This window comes from Apostichopus japonicus, chromosome 12 (genome assembly GCF_037975245.1).
Source record: "Apostichopus japonicus isolate 1M-3 chromosome 12, ASM3797524v1, whole genome shotgun sequence".
Taxonomy (NCBI): Eukaryota; Metazoa; Echinodermata; class Holothuroidea; order Aspidochirotida; family Stichopodidae; genus Apostichopus; species Apostichopus japonicus.
Window position 1 is genome coordinate 12,669,589 of NC_092572.1, and position 13,094 is coordinate 12,682,682.

General features: G+C 38.0%; 1 protein-coding gene across 1 annotated transcript in view; it reads right to left on the bottom strand.

The window, feature by feature from the left end:
• The window catches only part of LOC139976998 (uncharacterized), a 144,698-nt gene that overhangs the window by 21,158 nt on the left and 110,446 nt on the right, over positions 1-13,094 (bottom strand). Inside the window, exons 113-127 of the mRNA XM_071985939.1 lie at positions 12,178-12,340; positions 11,190-11,378; positions 10,442-10,631; positions 9,851-9,999; positions 9,424-9,561; positions 8,290-8,400; positions 7,897-8,009; positions 7,309-7,472; positions 6,158-6,382; positions 5,088-5,423; positions 4,649-4,900; positions 3,643-3,810; positions 2,784-2,954; positions 1,927-2,222; positions 1,163-1,304 (exon numbers count right to left, since the gene is read on the bottom strand). Of these exons, the coding sequence (XP_071842040.1) occupies positions 1,163-1,304; positions 1,927-2,222; positions 2,784-2,954; positions 3,643-3,810; positions 4,649-4,900; positions 5,088-5,423; positions 6,158-6,382; positions 7,309-7,472; positions 7,897-8,009; positions 8,290-8,400; positions 9,424-9,561; positions 9,851-9,999; positions 10,442-10,631; positions 11,190-11,378; positions 12,178-12,340 (2,807 nt within the window). The remainder of the gene's footprint in view (positions 1-1,162; positions 1,305-1,926; positions 2,223-2,783; positions 2,955-3,642; positions 3,811-4,648; positions 4,901-5,087; positions 5,424-6,157; positions 6,383-7,308; positions 7,473-7,896; positions 8,010-8,289; positions 8,401-9,423; positions 9,562-9,850; positions 10,000-10,441; positions 10,632-11,189; positions 11,379-12,177; positions 12,341-13,094) is intronic.

The following is a 13,094-nucleotide window of genomic DNA, read 5'->3' on the forward strand; positions in this document are numbered from 1 at the left end:
TTTAAAGTAGTAAAAATAACAAGGAATGTTACCCATGTGTAACCTTTGCATCAAAGCCTTTTTTATACTCTTCTTTCCCAATGTTAGTCCCTTAGTGTATTAACCAGCCATTGAAAAGGTCAATTGGATATACCATGTGGGAAAATTGAAATGAGCAATATGGGTAAAATGTATGAATTCTGTAGGTGCAATCAATTAACACCTACAGTTTCTTTCTTCTCTCCATCCCTTGTCTACTAATCCCCTTACATTTATCTCTTTGTGTTCACCATGTTCATTAACCTGTCTGTATTCTGTGCATGTTTTTGTCCCTTCTGTTACTGTTACTTGTCATTTGGCCTTTGAAGAAGATCCTGCTAGGATTGAAACGTCAGGCCAACTTACACAACCCCTATGGTGCACAAAAAAAAGACCGTTCAGGAACACTAAACGGTTCAATATGGGTGCATTAAGCAAACATTGCGGGTATTATATTAATCAAAATAGTTCTACGAATGAGTCAAGAAGCCACTCGGAAGTATCATTTTCACAAATGAGGTAACAGTAAATATGTAATATGTTGGGAGTCACATGACCCAGGGACAGTCTTTGGTAGGTTGACTTGCAATCCCTACATTCTCTCATAGTTATACAGAAAATATGGATAGTTCACAACCACGTCAAATAAAGTAATACATCAACATCATGGCACATCAGAGGTGAAGACATTCCATCATAGACAGCTATAAAACAATTGACATTTTTTGCCTTATTGGTTCTATCTATTTAATATTTTGGTTTTTGTTACAATTTGTTTTTAGGTTTTACATTTGTAAAGCGCTTTGAGCAGCTTTGCTGATTATGCGCTATATAAATATTACTTATTTCTATTATTGACAATGAGTTACAGCAAGTAATCAGAAATATTACAAGCATTAGGCAATACACAGGGTATAGGGAAGGGGAAGGTAACAGCAGGGTTAGGTAAACAGTATTAAGACAACAACAGAACCAGATTGAACAAGGAGAATAATATTATGCCTCATAATGGATGATATTTAAAACAATCGAGTCTTTCTGGTTTAGGTAAACGTGTCAAAGAAGTGGAAACATGTCGTCCTGGCTATGTCTTGTCCAACAGGTTTTGCAGACGGTTAAAGGGTAAATAAAAAGGAGAATTTACCAAGTGTTAGGATCTTGACGACGTGGAGAGGCAGGATGTTGTTGAGTTCCTCCTCGGCTTCCGCTCGCCTCTGAATCTCTCTCTTCTGTGACTCCTCCAGAGATTTCACAGCTTCTGTGATGGAGGCCAACGAATCTTCAACCTGTTCGATCAAAGAATGTCTAGAAAAGTTTAAAAGTTTATCTCAAGATGGGAAAGCATGAGGACAGGCACTAAGAGCCTGAGCTAACATCTTATCAGTGAACCAGAATTAATATATTAATTAATACCACAATTAACTAATACCATAATTAATTAACTAATTGATTGATTAATTAATACCCACAATTAATTAATTGATTAATTAATACCATAATTAATTAATTAATTAATACCATAATTAATTAATACCATAATTAATAATTGATTATGGTGTTTCTCTTATAATCCCTTCCCGACAATTTCTGGGTTGAATCCAATCATTTTTGTTCTTTTTGCTGTTTTCCTTACACTTAATCTGCTTTCCGTTCAGAAACTTAAGCTTGCTGTTTCTCCATTTCTATGCTCGCTCTTTGTGTGTATCAATTAAAATCTCTACTATTTGACTTTGATGCAGCTTTGCTGCAGCTTCTTGTTGTTGACACAGTGCCTAAGAGGGTTTCACTATCAAAATCTATACACAATTGACTTTTTCTACCCAATTATTGATCAGATCACTGGTAGCGATTATTTACAGTGCTTCCTTTTATTAATTATTTGATCTGAATAAGCCGGCCATATATTACCGTTTTACTATCCAGATCTTCCAACTGCAACATCAGTTTGTTAGACAGCCTGGACTCCATCTTGATCAGATCTTGTTCGCTCTGTCGTTGACGACGCCAGGCTCCCCGCCTCGCTACGATCTCATCCTCGAGAAGAGAAACAGCCCCCAGTGGTGGTTTCTTCTTATTGCCTCCGGACGAGATGGTTACCGGGACGACTGTGTCAGTTTCTGGATTGATCCTGACCCCAGTGGTGGGTGAAAGGTCACCGGTGGCTGGATCGACGACCAGTTTGCCAATAGTTATAGGCACCAGACCTGTTTTATTATAGAGAACAGGCCTCAGTCAGTAGTGAATAGTTGTAAATGCAATATAACAGCTGACAACCATTTAACTAAATTAAACTCAAAGAGGACTCCCATCGCCATCATATGTGAATATGTCCCATAACTATCAAATAAAACTCAAAATTTGATTCCTACATTCTTAAAATTCTGCACGGCATGGTGCTTGCTGGGCTATTTTACACATCAACGTGGCATTGCAGACGATACAGTCTTCATTCCAAAGCATGCTTTCTCACTACTTTAAAACTAAGACTATATTTTATGGCAACAGGGGATTTCATATTTGTGCACCACACCAACTAGCTGGAATTCCCTGTTGTAGACAATTTCTTTCATTAACCACTTTTTGAATGTTTCATTATGAAATTCAATTTACAGGTTCAACACAGAAAGGTACTAAGGCCTATGGCATTAGTAAATTTTGTACAAACATTTCTGACTATACATGACAAGGTTGTGAGGCATTTCTTTCTGAGATTTTATAATGATTAATTTTACCTTATTTTATATATATATATCTCTTTCACTTACCATCACCATCAGGGTCCTCAACTGTTCCACCTAGGGGTATGAGTCTGCCTGACTCAGGGTCCTTCTCCACTCCTAAAATGGGGACCCTCTGCCCACTGCCACCAGGGTCAGCCATCTCTGTGCCAACCAGAATTGGCAGCAGTTGACCAGTCTCTGCAAACTCATACATGCCTGAGATGGGAAAGAAAATCAAAATATTGAAAAAAAATTCAAACAATTTCAAATGAAAATCTGACTTCAATGTTGTTGTGTAAGTTTCTTGACCAATAAATAAGCATGATTTTGTGACAGTTTCCAACTTCAGAATGGAGTAAAACACAACTTGATTCGGCCAAGGAGAAAGAGAGAAAAGAGAGAAACATAGAAGCCTCTAAGAGCAGTCGGAGTTTATACTCTAGCAAGCTGATTTCACTAGTTTAGGTAATTGGATTATACAGTATACACATCAGTTCACTCCACCCTAATGATCAACATTATGAAATTTCTACAAAATGTTATAGGCCACACCATAATTTTTCTTAAATTATGTCTTCTCTTAGTTCATAATTCCTAAATAACATGTTTTTTATATTTTCAAATACAAGGTAAAGCCACGGTGACTGCCATGTTTTATCCTAAATCCCAACATTTCATGACTAAAATGTACCTTCTAAATAAACCTTTGAATATACAATATACTTTGTTTTTGTACTTGTATTTTTAAGATTCAGTTTTCCATTTTGCTTGTAATTTGTCCCTCGTGGTTTCTGTTACTTGTCATTTAAGCCTCTGAAGAAGATCCTGCTAGGATTGAAACATCAGACCCACTTACTTTTACACATAAAATGTACCATATGTTAAAGAATAAACAACATCCTACCTGGTGTCCCTCCACTGACCGCTAACACCGACGCCCTGTCCATTCTTCTCTCGACGTCGTGGGCGGCGCTGATGTGATGAGAATGACGGTGTTTTCGAGCCTTTTCCAAATTCTTCAAACAACTTTCGAGCTGATTCTTTTCGTGCCTGCAGTTGTTACCGTCAGGTCCTAAAAAAAATTTGAGATAGGAAGAAAGAAATGAGAGCTTTGAGTAGTAGTTTTTCCTTTAAGCCCTTGTAAAATCTTGAGCAATATTATCCGACTGCAAACCCACGCCTTGTTGGTAACCAGAGGCTTGGAATGTCCTTGATTTTCTAATATGCTCATTTGTTGCAAAGGAGATGAACTTTGGTGGGGGGAGGGGGGAATGGTACCAGTATCATAATGTGAGGATAGACTACCTATCAGTTATCAGTTTATGTGATGAGGTTATATAGGCTGTATGTATCACTTACACCCCGTCCCAAAGGTCACAACAACTGACGCACATTGCAGTGAAGTTTTAGGTAGGGGGTGCCACTATCTCAGTACACAGCGTTTAAACCTGTTAGGTTTGGTCCTCATCGACCAATACATGACATATAGGTTTAGTCTCTTAAACAAGTTGCGTGGTATAAATTTTAATTTGGTTCTTAGACTGAGGCAAAAGCCTGGACTGTCCTTAATATTCTAATATATTCATTTGTTGCAAAGGAGCTGAACTTTAGGGAAAACAGTACCAGTGTGATAATGTGAGGATAGACTACCAATCAGTTAATGTGATGAGGGTATATAGGCTGTATGTTTCACTTCGACCCACTCCAAAAGGCTGCAATAACTATTTTTTTCGGATTAAATATTGTTCACCCTATGTAGGGGTACAAGTATATTCCCAAGGGGTTAATGGTTCCCCTACTCCTTCACAGCAGTAAAGAACAAATTAATCACATCTCAGCACAGGTATCTCTTTCCAAACCAGCACAAGTATCAAAAAAATAACTTTATCTCTATTCTACTATTGACTCACCAGTGACTGTCTCTAGATACAATCTTAGAGACTCTCTCACTTTCTGTTCCAAGGCAATTTCCACAGCGTCCAGTACAGCTTGTTCCCCTCCGCTGCAGGGAAGTATGTCGTTATTCACCAGCATAGCACCACGGATCGGGGCCTTCTTGCCGCTCATGGGCTCTGTGAACTTTTCGCCGGGAACCATGGGGAAGAATGCAGTGTGGTCTTGACTGGTGGGTTGTACCATTCCACCCAAAGGTAAAACTTCACCTAAAGCAAGCAATCAGGAAAATGAATAACCACTTTAACAACATTTTCTCTATACATATTTATATAACATCGTTCATTTCAAGTAGCAGTTTATTTAATTAATCATGCATAAATGCATTGTTGAAGGAAAAGTGTGATAAAACCAAAAACAGCAAAATTTCTAAAACTAAATAAATAAATTAATTACCTGAATCCGGGTCGATGGTGACGTCGACAATAACGACCGGTTGTTCGCTATCGGGATCGATCATGACGGATCCCACCTCAATGGGGACAGGTAGTCCTGTGACAGGGTCAGTCTGGGTACCAGCTACAGGGTATGCGACCCCAGACTGTGGATGGATGGTAATAGCCAAGATGGGGCACTGTAGGCCAGTCTGTGGATCCTGAATGGGGGCGTGTAATTTAATATCCCCTGAGTGTTCAGTCTGAGTCACAGGTGACTCGACTGGAAGGCCGGACTCTGGGTTAGTTGGGAACGGGATGAACGGCAGAAGCCTCTCATCTGTCCTCAATGATTCTCCTGAAGAGGGAAATAATGATGTGTTGAAATATACTGTAACTTGTCATATATGGGGTAAAGGGAGGATATGTATTCATATTACAGTTAATATCTCTGGTAGTGTAATGTAGTAATAAGTGTAATATAATAGTGAAAGGGACAGAGTATGTTTCACTATGATATAATACAGTTATAATAGTGTAATGTAACAGTGAAGGGACAGAGAGTGTGTCGCTATAACATTATACAGTTATAACAGTGTAATGTAATAGTGAAGGGACAGAGGATATTTCACTATAACATAATACAGGTATAGTAGTGTAATGTAATAGTGAAGGGACAGACAGTGTTTCACTATAACATAATACAGTTATAGTAGTGTAATGTAATAATGAAGGGGCAGGATATTTCACTATAATATAATACAGTTATAGTAGTGTAATGTCATAGTGAAAGGGACAGAGGATATTTCACTATAGCACCCTACAATAACCTCTCTTCAACCCCATCAAATTTGAATTATTAAAGCTCACTGTGAAACTCAGACATGATCTGCACCCCACCTAGATACCATCTTAACCCCCATGGTTCCTATCGCTTGCACAAATCTAAACTGTGTGTAACCCACCCACCCACTTATCTTTCCCATTCATCACATTAAATTTAAACTTGACCCTTCAATCAAATCATCTGTACATAATAATCCACTATAAGACCCACAACCCCATTCTAGCATTTTATTTAGCTAGTCTTACCTGTTGAGTCTACGGTCACAATCAGTCTAGAGGTGGTAGGATCGTAAGCCACGTTGCCTTGGATGGGTAGGACGTGTCCAGTTCCCGGATGGATGAAGTGATCCGGGGGAATGTCCACCACCTCACCCCCGCAGAGGAGCATCCTGGACTCGCTGTTGGGTACAACCAGGCCAGTAGTGGTATCTTGGTGGATCAAATCTGGGTATAAGATGGAGCCATCAGGTCCTGCAGATGTAAAAATTAGGAGTACACTTTTACAGAAACATTTCTACCTCTCTTCGAGTATCAGAGATTTCAAAGGCTCCTGAGATAATCATACCCAGCTTCTGCAGCCAGATTAGGTATAACAATGCTGCCTTAGTAAGATTACCCTTACGACAGATCTGTGACAGCCTGTGCGTACTTTTGCTCTCTTGCCACAGGTTGCTACATGTTGCCACAGATACCCATGTCAACCTATGTCCCGCGATATTGCCCAGAAAATGTAATGTATGACCCAGAGTGAAAACAGGCTAAATGTGTTCACTTTTCACAAAATCACAAAAATTATTGCAAAATACCACTGGATTTCTGGGTATGATCACAGCTTCCAACATGCACGTTTGGAACTAGGTTGTTGTAAGGGTAGGCACTAAGTTGAAGTCAAAGGTGATGTTATATGGAAAAACAACATTTGCTATCAAGAATGGTGAAGATAGCTTCCAAATTCTAACAGACAGAAACTGTCAAAGTTTTTTGTTCAGGGACACTGGAGAGGATAAAACATATGAGCATAAATCTGTCCTAGTGGAGGAAGCACACCAGATGGTCTCAAGTCTTAACCTTCATAAGTATTTAATTTGAAATGACAACATAGTTTCAGGCATACACAATGAAACAGGTTTAATACTCTTTACAAGAGAAAGGTGTCTCATCTTTTGTAACAAGTGTCTGGTTTAAGCCAACTGTGACTGTTTCCCTAACGAGAGAGCCCTGGGGTCCAAGGATCCCTTAGGGTTGACCGCGGGGAATATGGGATGAACAGTTATTTATTCAAGAAAAAAGCCCAGTGACATTTATTTTCTCTCCAGAGCGCCACCTGGCTATCAACGCCCTGCTGTTTCCTATGAAATTAATCTAAAAGGAAAGCCTGAAGATGTTGGTTTCCTTACCAAAGAGGTCCTCTTTGTCAGCTGGTGTGGTTCCATCTGGTAATATGAGGATCCCTCCTAGGCCATGCTCTGGGCCCATGAACCCATACGCCCCCAACCTGATGATCTCGTTCAATATCTCCCCGTCCAAATCATTGACGAGGGCTCCGACACGTGTGATAACACTGCAGAGAAACATTCAAGAGTATATGAGCACTAGAATGGGAAAGTTGTATATCAACAAAAATGTCATTAGAGATGAAACTTACAGTGACTATTAGAAGTGACTCCTTGTTAGATATGCTGAAATGGCCACATCTTTCAAATATTTCAAAATAATACACATACCATTTGGACAGATGTTAAACTACAAAAAGCAATAACTGTATGAAACCAGAATTTCAGAGCTTATACTATTAAGCATATGATCTTAAGAAAGGAAACCTATTTTGTGTAAAGCTAAAAATTAAAATTAAAGGACTAAGGCAGTGACACATTATTTGACATAAATATAGACGAAAATTTTCTCAAGTTTATCACAATCTCAACATTGTTAAGAATGACATAAAGAAATCATGAAAATATAAAAGATCAATCAATTAAACTCACTGGTTTTGCATAGTGTCTTCAAACTCCTCCTCCAAGCTCCTCCCACTGGCCACTTTATCTGCATATTCATTAAGCAGACGATTTGCTTCATAAACGGCCGATAAGAAAGCCACCTGAGAGAGAGAATAGTTGGAGTAGGTAAAAGAAAATGATATTTCTGAATAAAAAGGTATATTTTGCCTAAAAGAGTGTGATTACAAGAAACCATATTAATAAAATGTGAGCAACCATGAGACAATGACGAACAAACTTCAAAGACATCCCAGAGAACATTGCTCTAGTATCGGGATGGAATCTGGTTAGAATCGGAGGATCGCTATGGCAACTAGTTACTTTAAATCGCATCACATCGCTCTGGGTAAATTAAGAGAGATAGAGGGCAGTCTTCCCTACCTGGTGTTCCTCTCTTGCTTTTTTGTCTTCCGTCATTATCGTCGTCTGCCTCTTCAGAATACTCTCCAACCTCAAGCCAAGCTCACGTCTTCTTTCCAATTCCATTTCGAGCTGGAGGAAGGGTAAAAGAAAAAAGTTTGCTTTTTATCTAAACATCTTCTCCTTTCTTAAACATAGATGATGGTCATGAAAGGCTATAAAATTTTGAACAACCTCATGTATTTTTCCCCCTTTTTTAATAAATATCACTCCAAAGAAGGATTTTCAAGATAAGAGGAGTAGTTATTGCAACCACATACTGTAACACATCAAGATACAAGTAGGTGATTTGAACTAAATTACTAATATCAGGGATGTAAGTGCAGCTAAAAAAAAAAAACGGAAAACTATTCGGAGACCCTGGGTGAATGCCGTCCTAACACATCCTACTCCTAGCTCTGACTACTTACACACTATCGTTATGTTAGGCTAGCTCAGAAGTATTAGCGCTAACACATCTTACCCCTAGTTCTTACTACTTACACACTATCGTTATGTTAGGCTAGCTCAAAGTTACGAATACGTCGCAGCGAACTACGGAATAAAAAACAGTCTCACATTCGAATGCGATCACAAATATCGACTTTCATATGCGTATCCCGTAGATTTCCGCCACTCACAAATATCACAAGCGTTAATTCCGAAACTTATGTCGAGCACCAGCAGTTACGAAGATATTAATTAGCAGTCCAATCAACATGAATTAGGCAAGGTTTTTCAACGACAGAAATGAGCTATGGCGATTTGAAGTTCGCACGTACGCAACGATATTCACATGGCACAATGTTGTACAGTGCAATGCGATGATGCGAAACAGGAATGGTATTTTGATTGATCGATGAGTGAAAGTTGAAGTTAGCTTGCTGCAACGGGCCAGGCATTTTTGCCGCGTTGTGTCTTTGATATTCGAACAATTTTGTGGAACTTTATTGGAATTAAAAAAAACCGGATTTCCGTAAAAATACGGAAGACTTACATCCCTGTAAAAAAAAACCGGATTTCCGTAAAAATACGGAAGACTTACATCCCTGTAATATTAATCAATTACAGGCAATTCAAATTAAGACAATAGAATAAAACTGAACACTGCGCTACCTGTTCTCTCTTGGCCTCGTATGCGGCTAGATCTTCTTCTGAAGCGAGGGCAGCCTTTCCTTGGAGATTCAGCTTTGCTACCCACAATCCCTTGAGAGACTCAGACTGATTGAACAACTTCTGATAGAGTGACTTGGCCTTGAAAGAAACAAAACATGTGAAATATTTAATGTTATTTACATTTTATACAAAATACATCATAAATATGAGACTTTATGAAAACATTAATACTGTGACTGAGGGATCCACATTTTTTGGCCAAATTGATGTAAAACAAGATCGTCTTTGAGTTTATTTAATATACTATATATTTTATACCCAAAAAATCATACATCAGTCTGTTCGAAACATTATGATAACTGAGGAATCCGCATCTTTTGGCCAATTCGATGCAAAACAAGATCTTTGGTTGTTTAATTATTTTTACCTCTTCCTTTTGTTTTCCGAGTTCACCTGTGACCGTTCTCGACTGCTGAGAGAGTTCGCCGTAGAGGGACGATGAACTGAATGCTTCCAGATCGACTTGTTTATCGTAATCCCAAAACTCATCCTCCCTGACCTTGACGTCTGCCGCTCCTGAAGCAAAATTGAAAAAAAAAAAATTTGGAAATATAATAATGGCAAAAATAATTATGAAAACAAATTAAAACTAATAAATGAGAATTTTTTTAATAATAACTGATCACCAGTAAAACTTTTGCTGATTATTGAAGTAACTAATGGCAAATCTTACGTAATATGCTACTTATCTTAATATAATTATTATTGATATTGATGTTTAATTTCCAAGGTGTTTTGTATCTTTGTGAAGAAAATGGAAGCATTTATTTTCTGCCTTGGACAAAATTAATTTTCAAAGTAACAAACCCGAAATAAGCAAATCCAAGAACAACTCCAATTGTAAAAATTATATAGAAATTAATTAAAACATGGCTAAGTGAAGATGGCCATGGGAGGATTCTAAACCGGGATCCATCTGGTCACAGATGCAACCATCCCTTAGTCATAAATTCTTTACCTTGAATCTGTGCATCTTCTACCGGAGGAGCAGCGAGACTGTTAGCCTCCAGGTGTCGGTTGTATTTCTTGACGTGGTGGACGGACGATCCCTTTGAGGCATAGTCATCAAAATTATGATGGAGTGTCTTGGCCCTGTACTTCGGTCTGATGTAACTCTCTTTGTTCCAGCCATACTTGCGGAATAGAATCTGACGGCGACAAGAAGAATCATATTTGAAGCTTATGATGTCAGAGGCAGATCAGATTGGACAACTGTGTCCAAATGTTTTAGTTTATATTATAATTGTGTACTATGAATCCTTGGCCAAGCACAAGTGTGAAAGTTACAACCTGTCCTGTGTGATTCTACACATTAGGTCGAGTTAAGTATGGTTAGGTATATATGCTGACAACAATATTAGACAAGGAAGACTGCCGTGGGAAGAGTTTATTTGAAAAGTTAAACCACTTTAGGAACTGTCTCACAAAGAAAAGCTGCAGCAGCTGCAATATCTCCTGAAGCAAGGCTGAATCAAGTTTGAACATTTTAAGAGATTATCTTGACAGACCAGTAGTGCCTATTGTATGAAAATGCAAAGCACAAAAGATTACATCCTACTACGCCTGGCTGCAGCCTCCTCAGCATCCTACCTTGGCCATAGCACCTAATGTAAAGTAAGTTTAAATACTGAGAAAAACTCATCAAATCTTTACTTTTCTTTTCATTTCATTTAAAATATTTTTTTTTAAGAAGACAAATTTCTCACCAAGATGACGACAAGGAGTATGGTGAGGATGAGGACGAGAGCTAGCACGAGAGAAATGGTCAGCCAATCAGGAGCCAGGAGAATACCGGACTCAACTGCGATGCCGTTCTGGACCACGTACCTCGGAGTGGGAGGGAAGTAAGGCCCGTCCTCGGAGCACTGGGCATTTTCAGCCATTACACGGATGTACTGTAGGAAATAGGATACAGTGTGTTATAATGAATCAGTATGTGGATCTCTGAGAGTTTCAACCTGTGATATCAATTCTACCTTGTCCCAAAGATAGTCTATCACTGTTTCATTTCAGTTTTTGAACTTTATTACTGGAGAGGATTCTCTCCCCTCCAACCCTCTTTATTCATATAATCCATATAATAATGATAATGAATGATTACGCTGCAAATGTCAGGTGTTTATAAGTATTGACAATGTCGAAATGTCTCTTATTTAAAATTTAAATTTAAAATTAGAGTGTTATGTTATCATTCATTTCCTCTGGGAATATATATTCAGTCCAAATTCAAAATGAAAGTAAAACTACATCGCTATAAAAGATGTTTTATGTTTATGACCAAAACACATAGAATGTCATATTTGTTATCATGTATTGCACAATTGACCAGAAAGTATGAAGGTGATATTCTTCTCAGAGGTCTATTTTTTGAACTTCAGTCATGACTTTTTATATTATAACTATATCTGTGGTTCTTCTGGGGAACTTTACCAGATAACAACGACAGTAACCTTTCTTTATGAGAAATATATCAATCTAAATTTAAGTCGATGGTTCAAAGTTGTTAACAGTCATCTGATTTTCATCGACGGTATTAATAATGTTAAAATTATGTATACAGAATAATTGATGTAATACAAGCACCATCAAAAGTGAATATGTAGCTCTAAGATAGCCCCCAAAAAAAGCACTTTTTTAACCTGAGAGGAGAAGAGGTAAGGGGTTGGCGGGAGCTGCAGGGGCAAAGAAAATTACCATTTTCCTATTGGTATTGTTGCTGAGATGGAACACATAAACCCCTGGATCCACAAACTGGTAGACAAAGAGGGTCGTAGAAGTTCCGATCTGAGATTGAAGTTCCTCCAGCTCTCTGAAACCACCGTAGTCAAACTTCTCGTTTGTGTTGTACAAGTTCTCTCTGTCAAGACAAGATTTTAAAGATCATCTTTTATTTTATTTTACTTTCCTTGTTTTTCTTTTCTCTGTTAATTACTTGCAAGTGAAGCCTGCCAAATTGATAAGATACATATAGAACTCATGAAAACCATGACGATATTTGTCATGCATATATAAGGAACAAAGGTCATATTCAAAATCAATTTGTAACTCTCATTTTTTTCCAAATTTAAGAACACACCATGACTTCTTTGTAATGTAATGTTAACATGTGCTCTTTTCAAACCTTGCTACTACAAATTGACAAAATTGCTGCAAGAATCTGCAAATTCCTGATTACAAATACATAACTTTCAGTAAATGATTGTTTCGTTTTGATTTTCTTTGATATTTAGATATTTTCCACAAATCACTTGGGCCAGGCATAGCCAGATCTAATTTGTGACACCGTTAAATGTGGGGCTAGAATTGTGAGAAGTCGTCTAACAAACCAGGTAAGTATATCACCACCTATGGATTAGATGGCGACATTGATGAAAGAATCACACTCAGGACACCTGGAAGTTGCAAGGTCCATTTAAGATAGACAAATGGTAAACTGAACGGCTAAGACTACAACAGTTCCAGGTAGCACTTTCATCACATTGTAAACAAAAATGAAATAAAATAAAATAATGACTGAATTAACAAAGGCAAAATAACCGGGATATTGTAAATAAATCTGAAAAGAGCAACGCAAAGAATTGTAAGCTGCAATAGGATCTGTATGGTATCAG